A 14442-nucleotide genomic window follows, 5' to 3' on the forward strand; every position below is an offset into this window, starting at 1 on the left:
TGCAAAAGATGGCAGTCTTGTCGGACTGCCTACCTTTAGTCCATGGGACAAAGAAAACATAAATGGAAACAAATTTACTTGTCTGCTAGACATTGCTATTCTGTGTCTGTAAAAAAATGTCTGTAAGATGTGGATAATACTTATCTACTTTAAAAGGAAGTTTATTAGGGTTAATGACAATGTTTTTGAAATATTAAGCAGAAAGCATTTGAAAATCAGCAGAACAGGCCAAGAAACTCAACAACCCTAGAGTCCTCCATAATTTAGGATTATAGGATCCTAGAATAATTCATGTTTCAATGGACCTCAGGAAGTCTCAGCAAGTGCTTCTCTCTAGCCCCAGACTACTGCTAGCACGTGTCCTTTGGAGTACAACGGGGCCCCAAGGGAACATATGTTTTTTTCAGGCAGCAGCCTACACCTGTGGCTGCAGACTTCCACCACAGTCACCATATGACTCACTGGGTGCTCAACAACATCATCTGGAATCTCAGAGACTAGTGTTCAGATAAACTGAGAAATCTGCTCTCAAAACTTAAAGTCCCAATAAAAAAGTGAATAAAGATTTCCATCTGCCATAATCTCTGAAACTGAATAAAAAAATTAAAGCTCCTAAAGTCTTCAAAGAAAAAAAGGTGATTCAGTCATTCTACCATTTTTACTGCTTTCTCTTGGCTGGGTGTTATGGAGAACCTGATAACTTCTCCAGCTGATTAGCAAACCATTACACTCTGGGGAAAGTAGTCATCCATAGCTAAATGGAAAACAGAGAGAACAGAGCAGAGATCTCTGAACTCTGTATTATTTTTGAGAGATAGAAAGCTTTCTGAGCCAAACTGCAACCTGCTCCCACTGCCTTATGCTAATGGCATAAGAAAGCTATAAAGCCACTACACAACATATAGTCAGTCAGAATACCCTTTGTATGATTGGGTTTTGTGAGCATTATGCAATGTCAGGGCTTTCTGCTGCTCACCTTCTTGCAGCTTCAAAGTCCTTTCATAAGAGATAAGGCACAGCGGATATGAGTGAAATGTCTTTCTACTCCRGCTCCCAACAAGAGAAACAAAGATAACAAAATTGTATTAACACATTATCACTTCTTGCATTAACTTGTTCAGGTTCAATGCATGAACCACTTTCACACTGAAACTTTAGACCTGACACTTTTGGACATAAAAATTTTATACCTGGAGTTTCTGGAATACAAATATTTTGCAGAGTAACAGACTCTAGCTGGGAAAATTTTCAAGGTGAATTATCTGTCATAAATGATGAATTTCAGCATAAAAAATATATATACATAGTCCTCCTTTTCTGCCTGTGACTCCTCGTATAAATTTCAGCCTATGGCTTTTAGATTATCTGGTTGTCCTCAGACACATTCAAACTGAGCAGCAGATGCATAATGGGGAAAAAGCCCTAGCTCTGGTACCCAGCTTGCCCTTACCAGGGACTTGGGTATACTGGTGCCCAGCACGCTGTGATGTTTCAGTCCATTTATTTGGGGCACTGGAGGGAAGGGGACCATGTTAAGGAGTCAGTGCATCTGTATCTATCCTTGTAAATGAAACAGTGGCAGGACACAAATGGAATCTGACCATGTTCATATTATCAAACTCTCTAACCCTCCAAAATAGGGTGAACACATTGAAAGCAACTATAGGGAATGGTCCCTAGCTGCTGTTAACTCCCAAACCATACTGGAAATTGTTTGGGAGAATGATAATTATTTAATGCTGTGATGGGATTTTTTTAATAGCATAGACGGTTGATTCCAGTGCCTGGGTCCAGGCCCTGGCACAGCCACATGTAGCCCACATTGCTCCAGTGTGCACCTGGGGCCAGGAGCTTGGAAACACTCCCTGGCCCACCTCGTTAGGCCCCTCAGTCCATGTACTGCTTCTGAGGTCCTCACAACAACTTAGAGTCTCAACAGGCCTTTTTGATGCTTCTAAAAGCTGTATCAATCTACAATGGTTTTATGTGCTATGAAGTATAGAATAAATAGACATTAATGCATAAAGATTTAACACAAAACCCAGAAATACTAGGATCTTCTGTGACAACACTGGACCTTTCTCACTAGACCTGATTTAAGAGATGCTCTAACCAGATCACGCTACAGGGAAAAACCCAAATGATGTAATTGTCTTTACTGGCTTTGGCTAAATCCTGAGTACAACCTGGAATGCAAAACTGCCACAAAGTAGTAAATAGCCTAAGCAAAGTTATATGCTGTAAATTCCTAATCACTTCAAGTTACAGTAAGTCAGCACTCACTAAATGAAGTTGTCCCATTCTTTTCTCACCTTTCTGATTTTCATTCCTGCCCTGGATCTGTCCTCTGCTTTGCATCAAGTTAGCTGTTTGTGCAACTGAAACAAACTGAAGATTTGATCAGACTTTTGTCCAGTTATCTTTCAAGCTGTCAAGTCCATGATCCAGTTTATATAGTGAAAACTTACGGCAGTTTAAGGAGACCCTGAAACTATACTCTTTAAACAGTAGAACTTTCCTTGCCTTCAAAGCATGGTGACTGGTATCTTTTTGTAGCAGTAACAATACAAGTAAGGACTCAAACTTTTCCAGCAGCTACTAATTTGGGTTCAGGGGTTACTGGCCACAGTCTGCTTGTCCTAATCACTGTTAGTGTGTACCTTACCCTTGCTCTTTCCATTTAACTGTTTGTTTTATCAGCCCCTAATATGTTTTTAGAAAATGGTCTGGATTAAAAAAGTAATGCTCCCATTGAAAACTTTAAAGAGTAAGTAATTTTCTAGTATTGAATTCTGGACTGATGAAACGTTCAGAAGTTTTGCAGTGTCATGCAAAGACACTTCAGCTAGCTTACCTACCAGGAGCAGTAAAGTTGCATTTACCAGTATTCCTCTTGAAATGAATAGATCATGTCAATATACCTTTAAAAGATTGCTCAAGGGAAGAAAAATAAAGAATATTATTAAAATTAAAGCCTTTCTAATACTTAGCCTTTCAAATAGTTTCTTTCTTTTTTAGCTGAAAATTTAAGAGAGTTTAATGGTAATTCAAGTTAATGCTAATTAAATTTATTTTGATGGCAATTAAATTAAAAAAAAGTTTCAAATTAAGCTCTTCCTATACTTGTAAATCCAGACTTCAACTGGTTAGTTTTTTGGTGACTGATTTATGTGACAGTCTTGATACTGTGGGCTCATTTATTTCATCAACACTAACAGGTAACTATTGCATGTTACTTTCCTCTGTTATCAAAAGTATGACCAGTATGGGTATTAGAATCTTAGAAGTTAGAAAATAAGGTTTATAGAGCTCCTCCTGATACAAAGGTAAGTACAAGGATCAGAATATTTTCAGGGTCAGGCTCTTAATGAGGAATTAAATTAGATAAAAGTATTTTACAGGGTTATATTGAAAGTTTTTAAAAACAGCTATTTCAAAACAACTCTAAAAGGGGAAAATACTCAGTATAATTCTGCTCTAAACATCAATTCACAATATAGTCTCTATTAAAGCAGATAAATAAATCAATTATGTATGATTTGTAAACAAACAAAATAAATGGAAGAACTGCATTATGAATGACACATATGTTGTAGTGTGGGTTTAAAAGGCATTTATAACAGGTATTTTAACTATTAAAATATATAATTCCATCTATTTTTGCTAAATCATATTTTTGCATAGTTCTTGTAATATCTATTTTATTAGCATGTACTTGTTAATTCCTGCAGAGAGCTTCTTTGAGAATCACCATTTTTAGCAATATTGGTAGTATTTTCATCAGATCATTTGCACTGTGAATGACTAGCTAAATAAACTGCACAAACTTCTAGTTATAATTAAAATTATAGTTGTAATTGCAGCATAATTGTAATATAATTGCTAGCTATAATTATAATATGCAAACCACTAGCTATAACTCTACAAAATAGAAACAAAAGTTATTAAACTAAATTAAATGCTAGCACATTTGAATCCACTGTGTTTTCTGAACCATTAATATAATAGCAGCAACATACCATAGTCTGTCACAACTGAAATGTACTTTTGGATTGCTCTGGTGAGCAAGTAATGTATTAAAACAATGTAATACTTAACAAAGATGAACTATGCCTCTGTTTTCATCCCATGCCAAAAGCTTGGGTAAGAACACTTTGTATTTTAGAAACATGCAATTCCTATATTTTCTGCAAGGGGCCTCACATTCGCAGCTCCTTCAAATTCCACCTTCCTGCTGCTCCCAGTAAATGCTGGCAATTTCCCTTTGTTTATTCCAAGACTCTTTTATACGGCTCTGCTCCACCCCTCCAGTAAACCCACCTCCTCTCCCCAGCCAGTAGCAGTTGTCACCTCCTCACGTGGTGTGGTAGTGGAGCATGCTCAATAGAAATTGAGACCAAAACCATGGAGGAGTCAACTTTGCAGCTCCCAACAAAACGAGTCAAGTCTACTCCGACTGCTGTTGGACTTAGAAGAAAGACTATATAGGCTGGTGAGTGCATATTTGCTTCACTTGGGCCTCTTCTGTTGACAATACAAACCCTACTTTTCTTTCCCTAATGAAGCCCAGAATCTTACAAAGTTTTTGAGTTCTCCTGACTTAAGGTTTCTGCCCTTCCCACAGGACTTGCACTAGAGGGAAGAGTGAGTCTCTGTCCCTCATTCTCCTTTTTTCAAGCATGTTTCCTTCCCTTGACCTACACTTTTGAGAAGTTAATTCTCTGTAATCCTTCTTCCTGCAAACCTCTCTTTTTTTCCACTTCTTTTGATCTATTCGTTCATTAGCAGTTTGGACTCTAGTGTGTCTGGTCATCTGAAACAGTAGGGAATATGTCTACCATCATACTCTTTAATAAAATAACTAATGCAGTTATGTAGCATTGTTACTACTGCTACATTGATGATAATAAAATAGTTCAAATTTCACTACCATAGACCCCTTGTTTTGTTCAGCAATAGAACTTAAAGGCCTTGTAATTGCTGTTATCACAACTGTGATTAGTTCTCAAACCCTTGTAGCAACGCCTCTTGAACTGCTTAGCTGAGTTCTTATTTCTGCTGAATCAATTTGTCTGGATAAAATTGGTTTTGTCTCTGAAAGTCTAGTAGTTCTTAAGACAACTTCAGTTATAAACAAACATCTCAGAAGGTCAGAGAATATTGAAATTACTGATAAGAACTTAAAAATGTCGGTGATGGTGACCTTGTTCTTAAAACCATGTTTCCCAAGCTCAGAAGACATTAGTTTTATATTCTGGAGACTTAATTTTTTTCTTTAAAGTAAAAATTTATACATAAAATAGGTATACATTGCTTCAGTTATGCTTTGGCTAAATTGTCTGTGTGTTCATAATACATGCCAAGTCATGCTGTTTTGAATTATTCTTTAGAGGAACAAAAATGGTATTTGATACATCATAAAACAATGCTTTCTATACTAGCCTAAGCAAGCTAGCAGCAGCAGAGCTAGCAAATCCTGGTTTCCTACACATTTCTGTCCCACTTTCTTGTATATTCTTGTGGCCCAGTTATCTCCACTCTGCTCCACCTACATTTCTTAATTGCTGGTAGGTTTCAGGTCACGTGTGTGGCAACTGTGTGGTGTTAAGGTTGTGAAGTTAAGGTGGTATCAGTTTGGTTTTCCATCTGCTATGCAATGACTGGTATTCATGAAACTATTAGGAATTCAGTATTTTTGAGATCTCTATCTCTTTGTTAAATGTTGTTGAAATTAGCAAAGTATTAGTGAGGGACTAGACACACAAAATGATTATGTAGGCCTTTTATTTTTTTCTCAGAAACCAGAAAAAAATAGCCAAACAAAGGTTCATTATACTTCTTCATCAGCCTCTATGAAACATTCATTCTGGGAATATATTAATTTTCAACTGATTTTTTTCTGAAAGCCAGAAACACAAGAAAACTTAGAATAAAAGTGTTTCTCAGCTATAGTAATAGTTCAGTAATAGAATCTTTGATAACAACTGTTCATTTTAAAATATTAACTTCTGTATCTTTTCAGGAGTATCCAGCATAAGATTACAGAACAACACATAGATGAGTAGGAACTACATAGAATTAGAAAAAATAAGTAATGCAGTACTCCAGGAGGAACAACAGATACTACAGAGCAGCTTAAAGAATTATGTTGACTTTATAATGTCGCATTTTTGCACGATTTCTTAAAAGCTTTGGACAAAAGGTCAGCAAAAAAAAATATTATTTATTCTTAATTCAAGAAGAAAGTATTTTTAAGAATAATAAGGCTTTCTCTAATGCAAAAAAACCCCCATGGACTGAGTTTTGAGTTGGAACTTTATTCTGGAATTTCTTTGTGTCCTCATTGAGAAATAGAGAGCAATGGGATTTGCCATATTCTGGTACTTTTCTGGCCAAAGCGTGACGGGATGGGATCTTTGCTTCTTCAAAGAGGGCTTTGCATGCCAAGTCCCATGCCCTCATAGGTGTCTTGGTTTCACTGGGATCTCACCTGAGGGCACCTCGACACCTTTGAGGACATGGCCCTAAGGGTCAGCCCTTCCCAAGGCCCTTCTTCGTGGCAGGGCAGAAGGGTGCAGGCCTGGCCGTGGCCTGCTCCCTTGGGGGTGCAGCAGGCCGGCCCAGGTGCCGGCCCTCGCCCTGGCGGCGTCCTCGTGGCGCAGCCTGGGGGCTCGCTTGTGTTGCCTGTCTTTCCAGGGGGGTCAAGCAGCGCGTGGCCTCCGAGGGGCCAAGAGGAGAAACCGCCAGCGGGGACCGTTGGGACCCCCTGAGGGAAGGAGGCGTCGTGGCTCTGCCCCCCCCCCGGCCCGCCGACGGCGGGGGCCGGGCCCAGGTGAGGGGCGGGTGTGTGAAGGGGGTTGCCGAGACCTCTCTCCGCACACACACGCGTGGGGGGTGGCAGGGAGCTTTCGGGAGAGGAGCGTCTCCGCCTCTGGGCGGGTCTGCGCCCGCCGGGGGCCCGAGGGCCGCCGCCTCGGCTCGGCTCGGCTCGGCTCGGCTCGGGGAGCGGCTGCTGAGGGGCGTGCCACGCAGCCAATGGGAGCGCTCGTCGCAGGAGCCAATGGGGGCGGCGGTGACATCGCGGGGGCCGCGGGCGGGCGGGCGCGGGAGCGCGCTTTAAGGAGGAGGTCGCCGCGGCGGCGAGGCGCGGTGTGGCGCCCGGTCCCGCATCCGTGCTGCTGCCGCTCCGGCCCGGCCCGCGCCGCCATGGAGCCCGCGCGCGTCGCGATCGTCGGCAGGTAAAAGGCTCCCGTCTCTCGCGCGGGGGTGCGGGGCCCGGCCGGCCCGCGGGGGCCCCGGGGGCGCCGTGCCCGGGAGCCCCGGCCTGCGGCGGCGTCGTTGCTCCCGCAGCCGCTCCTGGGCCGGAGCCGCTGGGGGCCGCGAGGCGTCGCGTTAGCTGCTGCCGCGGGCGGCAGGTGTCCCAGTGAGGTGTTACCTGGGGGCGCTCGGTGGCTCTCAAGTGCATGAACTCTTAGCTTCTGTGCTACGAAACGCCTGAAAGAGGGTTGAATCCGGGACAGGAGTGTCCTGTAAGGGAAATCTGGCTAGTTACAGTCGGTGCTACTGCTAAAATTCAGGATCCTCTGTGCGTGGGTGAAAATGTTCCTGTTACATTTGATTTGTTAGAAGGTGTTTCTTTACATAAGACCTTGAAAGCTCTGTGTTGTTGTGCAATAAAAGTGTTTCCTTTTACAGCAATTCCTGAAAGCCCTTCACTTTTTGCCTATATTCTTTATGTAAGTGAAAAACCAGTGGAGAAGTTGAAGTACAGCTCTGACATACTCTGATATCTGAGATGTTTTGACTTCTGTGTGAATGGATTGTGCTTCATCCTCTTGTTAAGCTAAAACTGAAGCTCTTCAACAATAATCTTGTTAAGGAGAAAAAAAACATCAGCCGATAACCAACCTGTGCTCACCGTTACTTAGTCTTAGAAGTGCAGGCAGCAACAAACTTTATCTGTGGGACTGCTTGAGGACTTGAGACACGTGTCTCAGTGCTGTCATGTGATAGTGACAAAACTTGCTGCTGTCTGTGGCACTCTGAATGCTTGTTTGCCGTAGATGCGTGAAGGGTTGGGAGGGAGAACTGGGCTCTGGTATCAGCAGCCTGCGCGAGAGTTGCACTGAACAAGGAAAAACTGGAAGCAGACATAGGAGCTCAGTGAGCAGGTCTGGAACCTTGGTGGTCAACATTTCACCACTGAATCCAAAATAATGGTGTTTAAAGTGTCAGAAAGACCCCTCTTGGGATCAAATGTACTAACATCATATTGTGATATTGCTATCATGCAAACTAGAATTATCTGTTATCTACCATTGACTTATTTTATACATTCTATACTTTTAAAGAAAATCCAACAACCTTAAAACCTATATCACAATAAAAGAAAAAAAATTTTTTTCATTTGTCAAACACTGTATTAAGGAAATTTGCTGTCTACTTAACAACGCTAAATGCAAAGGTTCGCTCAATTTTTTTTTTTTGTGTCTCATATTTCCACTGCTTCCTGCTGCTGCCTGTGCTTCCTGTTTCATTCTATTTTTGTTCTTTATTCATTTCTTATAAACTAAGAGCTGAACATGTTCCTGTTTTCATTTCTTCCTTTTCTGATCTGGCCTATTGCCTCTATCTTTTTTTTTTAACTCCCCATGTCATCCTTTACTAAGACCCTAGCGGCCTCACATTTTCCAGATGCCAGAGGCTGCCAAACCCAAGTTTAATGCTAACAGTAATCTCAGAAATGACAGGAAATGCATGTAATGATCAAAAACTCACTGTAACAATCATGGATGTGGAGCTGTGTTCTTGTCACTGTTAAAAATTTTTTGTGATCTCAGGTTTATTTAAGCTTACTTAGTGTGCCTCAGTACTTCCATTTGAAAAGGCTAATGCCTGCTATAAAGCCACTTAAGTAAAAATGTGCATTGTTTTGAGAGACATGATAAAATTATTAGCTCCTGTAAGTTTCTTCTTTATATTTCTCAATAATGCGCTATAGGTGGCATGACTTCACCAAAAGATGTTGACAGACTGCTCCTGCATGCCTCCAGCATGGTAGGCTGCTTCATCTAAAAATAAGGGTGATGCTAGAGTTGGGTGGGTGCAAAAGTAGCCTCAAAGCCATGTTTTTCCTTTTCACATGCTTAGAGTACTGCCAGAATTGTAGTGGACCTGTAACTTAATTAGCTGGGCCTTGGTTTCTCTGATCGTCTCTGAAGCAGGTTCCCAAACTCTTGGATCAGTGGACTGCTGTCAGTCTTCAGACCTTGAACTGGACAAATGAGTTTGCAAAAAATACTTGTTAATATGATTCCATAAACTGACTATGGGTCAGAATCACAGGTGGGGAAGCTGTTGATACTTGAGTCCAAGGTCCCAAAGTAGCAGTTCTTATTCTCTCAAATTCTGCTGTCCCTTTTTTCTTTTTTTCTCATTATCTTTCCCCCAATTCTGAGAAGCTGCTGCACAGCTAGCAAAGGATATATAACTATTAAAGAGAGAGATTTTTTTTTTCTTTTCCTCAATATGTAACTGATCTGTTCATCAGAATAGTGAACAGAGTCCAGACTCTATTTTGCTTCTTGCAACACTTGTCAGACCCCCCCCCCCCCTAAAATAAATGCTTCCTTATTAATTGGCTAATATTTTTTTTTTCAGTGGGCTGATTGGTCGCAGCTGGGCTATGGTGTTTGCTGCTGCAGGCTTCGAAGTGAAACTTTATGATATTGTGCAACAACAGATAACAGGCGCACTGGAAAGCATTCGGTAGGTCACCTGACTTGTGATGACTGGCATTGAAATAAATGTGGGATTTCTGTAATTATGAATGAATAGCCACACCTTGTTATTTGAAGGAAATTCTGTTAAGATCAGAAAAATTGTGTTCTCAGATCTCTGAATGTTTCAAGAACACTTTAATTCTTAGGTAATGATTTAAGAGCTTGGGTTCAAGTTCTTGAAATAATGTTTAGCATAATTAGATTATCTATAGCCTATGATTAAAATACATGAACATAAAGGCTTTTGTGTAGAAAGACAGCATAGTCCCATTCAAAATGGGAGGAGGCTAATATTGATTGCTAAGGAGCCCCACTACAATTATCAGTATTCTCTATAGCTTAAAAAGTAATGTTTTGGGAATTGTAGAAGAAGAGGTTATTAGTTCTACTAAAGATGTGACTACTGATCAGTTAAAGGAGATTCCAGGACACTACTCTATGAGGAGCAAATCTGAGGGCTTGAACATGTGAGCAATTACACTGGCTTGGACCAGTAATCCTCTAGTTCTTCGCCCTGTGAGCCTGTGGCTCTAGGGCTAAAGCCTCATGCTTTAGGTACGCGACAGAGCTCCAAGTTAAGTCCTGCCTGCCTGCTTCCCCTCCCCCAAGCTACAGTGCCCACAAGTGGCTTGTCTATTCAGTAACTCTGACTAGATCTCCCAGGTATTTCTCTAACCTTCCTTTGAACCCATGTAAACCCTTTTGCGTCTTCCTTGCCAAAGGACTTTGTGTTCTACAGGTTTACTACTCACTCCATGAAGAGCTATTTCCTTTTGCTTGTTTGAACCTGGCTCCTCACTTGCTTTGTTTGGCTCCTAGTCCTTATGTTAGCAGGGGCAGTGAATGGTGGGTCCTATTCACCCTGTTCTTACCAATCTAACCATGGGTATATGCCCCATGAGAGAGAGCATTGCTAGAATGGTTCTATACACAGGCCTATATTGCTAAATCAGCATTTAATGCTAAAGTTCACGCTGTTCTGTGATCAGCCCCAAGTCAAATGCATCGGCCTTCCCCTCTTGCTATCTTGAAGGGAAGAATGCCAGCTGCCTTGTGTCAGCCAGCACAGGGAGTAAAGTTGCACCTGAAAGAGGGCTGTGGCATGCTGCACCCTGACTGCTTTCTGCAACAAGTTTTACAACAAAGCCTTGGAGGAGTGACTTTGGAAGCCCCTTGTGGGACAGTTCAGTTGTTACTACTTCTAAGTCCTGCTCTAGGAGGACACTTTTTTTAAGTTTGATGGAGGGGAACATGTCTCCCACAAATTTTCCCTCTCCCCCTTGTCCTACCCCCAACTTCTGTTTCCAGGAAGGTGTTAGTCAAACTTAATATCTCTGTTGCTAAGCCTAAATAGCAGACACTTTTGGTTTTGCAGAATTGCTGTCATAGCTGGGAGGTGACTCTGGATTATTTGTAGGAAAATAAGAAAAAAAATAGGGCTGTATGCTGTATCTACTAATGTAGACTGCAAAACTTTTTTTTTTTAAGCAGAATTAGGACTTTAGCCTTCTAAGGCTTTTGGCTTGGAAAATAGAAGCATAAAATGACATGTGATGACATGCAGAGAAGTATGTGGGTGTGTCACTGAACTTTCCTGTGCCTGCATATGCTGTCCCATAGGAGTTCAAGGCAGGCTTTGCCTTTTGCATAAGCAGTTCTTAACTCAACTTATAATTAACCTATACATCTTGGCTGTTGTAGCATCTTGGTTAACAAGTCTAGTTTCAGAAGAACATAGTTTTTTGTGACAGGAACAAGCTGTGCAGTTTCTTTGAACAGTATTTTAATGATTATATCTGTCAAAATACCCTTGAACTTGAACTCTTTTTTTTTTCCTTTTTTTTCTTTTTTTCCTCTGACTTTGTAGTGCACAATCTGCAGTAAGTCCCTTTGATTTACGGATATGATAGCTGTATAAGAGCTGGAGCTTGAGTAAAAATGATCACTGTGCAAAGTTATTCTTTTGGTGTAGTAGAGGTAGGCACTCACAAAAGAGCAGCAGAGGAATGCCTGTTGAAGCTGTTGGACAAAGCCAGTCAATAGCTACTTCTCTTTGAACTTACTGGGATTTGTTTTCTTTTGTCTCTCCAAATCCCTAATACTTTTAGGGAAGTTCTTGAATTTAACATCTCAATAGTTTTCGTATTGAAAGGAGCTTTGTTTCACTCTCATTTGCAGTTCATGATCTTAGTGTATGGAGCTACTTTACATGTTAAAAAGTAAGTAGAGTGCACAGAGGATTGTTTTTAGTTTCCTTTTTTAAAAAAAGGAAAAATAGATTTGGGTAGTAAACAGCAGTCACTTCAAAAGGAACAGGAATGAAACATAAGCATTAAGTATTATGTGATTGACTTTTAGTATACTGACTCTTATAAATCCAGAACAATGAGTTACAAAACCATGTTTCAAAAGGGCATTTCAGGGTTCTTTAAGCTAATGAATTTAACTCTTGCAAAACAATGTGTTGGTAGCAGGCATGTGTAGTCCTGCTGGAAGACTGAGATAGAGACTAGGATGGAACTATGTTGATAATGACAGCTTGCATGAATCGGTGTGGAAAATCTAAAATGTACTAAAATGTACTCTGTCTGGTTGGGGTCAAAACTGAAACAAGTGAAAATACTTTTCAGGTTGCCACAATACCAGTAGACCAGATAAGGAAAGGAAATGAGTGGGTTTGCTAATGCTTGACTTGGTGTGATAGRTTTACTACCTACTTAATTGTTGATCAGCGCATGGCAATTAGTGCCCTGACACAACAAACAGCATATTAGATTGAACTGGGTGTACCAGCAGCATTATTAACCAGTGTCTGCTCTAATGGAACAAACAACTTCTTCCTCCCCAACCCCCTTCTGCTGAAGATGCAAATTAATGAACAGCTTTATGCCACACTTGGTCTCCTGAAAGCCTTACTAACCTGCCTTGGAAAATGTAACTTTTCATATCCATTATGCTTTGTTCTAAGTCAATGTCATTGATTGATTCTACTTTGAATATAAGATTGCTAAACTTTAAAATTATGAGAATTAGAAGAACAAGTAGTACTCTATTCCTGAAAGTAACCCTAACACATACTATATGTATTATATATGTGCATATGCTTTAGTGTATGCCCAGCCTACCAAAACCCCCCCCAAACATTTATGACTTAAACTTTTTGTAATATGTAAACTCTTTCAAATACTTCCTGTGCTACTGTTTGAGACATAATTATGCTGCTGGTAAAGGTTGATAAATACAGTGGAAACACTGCATTTTTCCTTTATGTAATTGGCTCATGTTCTATGTAGAACAGTTTTTGTTCCATATTCATGCTTATAATGAAAGACTACTGCAAGGAAAAAAGTTTATTTGACTTGGAAGAGAAGGACACTAAATCTTGGAAATGTGTGCTTGTATATTCTGTGGTTTCTTTCTAGAAGTGGATGCTGGCTAAGTATCATGGTATTTACTTAGACACAAAACTGTATCTCCTCTAGGACATAGGAACTGGTAACTGTTTTTAATTTAAAAAAAACCCCAAACAGTTGCCTGCCTAAAGGCTACAGGTTAAGTTTGGAAAAAAATCATAAACATAGTAGATCCCAGGGAGTAGCCTGTGCTAAAATATAAAGACAAGATTATTTTTTCAAACCAATTACATCATCATATTCCACTGTAATAAACAGTATATATGTCAATTAGAAGTTCTTTCTGTCTGCCAATCCTTCCCTTCTTCTCTAAGCTGACTACAAAAGTCTTCTAGGACAAGTTGAAGTTAACTTTGTGAAGTGGTGGTTGTATCTAGAGATATGAGCACGTGAAAACTGGTATTGCTACCTTTATTAAATATATTCTATTGAAGCAATACTAGTATCAAAACATGAAATACTTGGCTGGAGAAGTAACTTCAGCCATCTCTTCTGTGTGTATTGGCTGTTGGTGAGGGCGAACTTGTTTAAAAACCTATGTGAAAATATTCCATGCAATCTGGGTATCTAAAGTTAGGATTCTTGGGTCATAGATCTATATTTCACTCTGGATTCTTGTCTCTTCTACCCAGAAAAGTGTGCTAGACACTCTTAAATCACAGTGGAGTTGATGCAAGGAGTCAACACTGCTAAAAAGTGATGGACTTCTACTAAGGATCTAGACTTGTAAATCCTGTCTTTCTGAGAACATCTTATGAAACTCGAAAATGTCTGTGTACATGGTTGACTTGCATCATCTGCCTCTCCCTTAAGCCCTCTTGAAGGAAATTACCTATAATGTCTTGTCTCTAGAAGCTGTTGCTTTCTGAAGTAGGGTCAAAATATCCTGTATCAATCTTGCAGTCTCTGAGTGTTTTGCACACCTAGAGAGACAGGCTTGGCTTACATTCAGATTACAATCATGGATTACAATCAGAAGAAATACTGCAAAAACCATTTTTTATTAATGGGACTCGAACGGTCTTTGTAGGATACCCCCAAAATCTTATGTTACAACTTGTCCTTGGCAATGGTACCTGCTTTGTTGGAGTCCTAAGCCTTATGGACTTCTGCTGCTGGTTACTCTGCATGGGGGGCTGTGTAGTGGGATCATGGTAGAGGTGCATTGGTGAAGAAAATTTACCCATCTTTGGAACTGTGATGGAAGTAACTGCTTTAAGTGTCTCGCAGGATGTTTCAATGTTTGA

At 40.4% G+C, this 14442-nt stretch overlaps 1 protein-coding gene across 3 annotated transcripts in view; it reads left to right on the forward strand.

Moving 5' to 3' along the window:
* Window positions 1-7130: 7130 nt before the first annotated feature.
* Window positions 7131-14442, forward strand: part of CRYL1 (crystallin lambda 1) — a 65400-nt gene continuing 58088 nt past the window's right edge. Inside the window, exons 1-2 of one of the 3 annotated variants that reach the window (XM_026070499.1) lie at window positions 7131-7238; window positions 9661-9768. In XM_026070499.1, the coding sequence (XP_025926284.1) occupies window positions 7207-7238; window positions 9661-9768 (140 nt within the window). In that variant the 5' untranslated portion in view covers window positions 7131-7206. Of the gene's footprint in view, window positions 7239-9660; window positions 9769-14442 lie in introns of those variants that run through there. The other 2 variants (XM_026070497.1, XM_026070498.1) reach the window with 2 other exon arrangements.

The sequence above is a fragment of the Apteryx rowi genome, unplaced genomic scaffold (assembly GCF_003343035.1).
Source record: "Apteryx rowi isolate R43461 unplaced genomic scaffold, aptRow1 scaffold_311, whole genome shotgun sequence".
Lineage (NCBI taxonomy): Eukaryota > Metazoa > Chordata > Aves > Apterygiformes > Apterygidae > Apteryx > Apteryx rowi.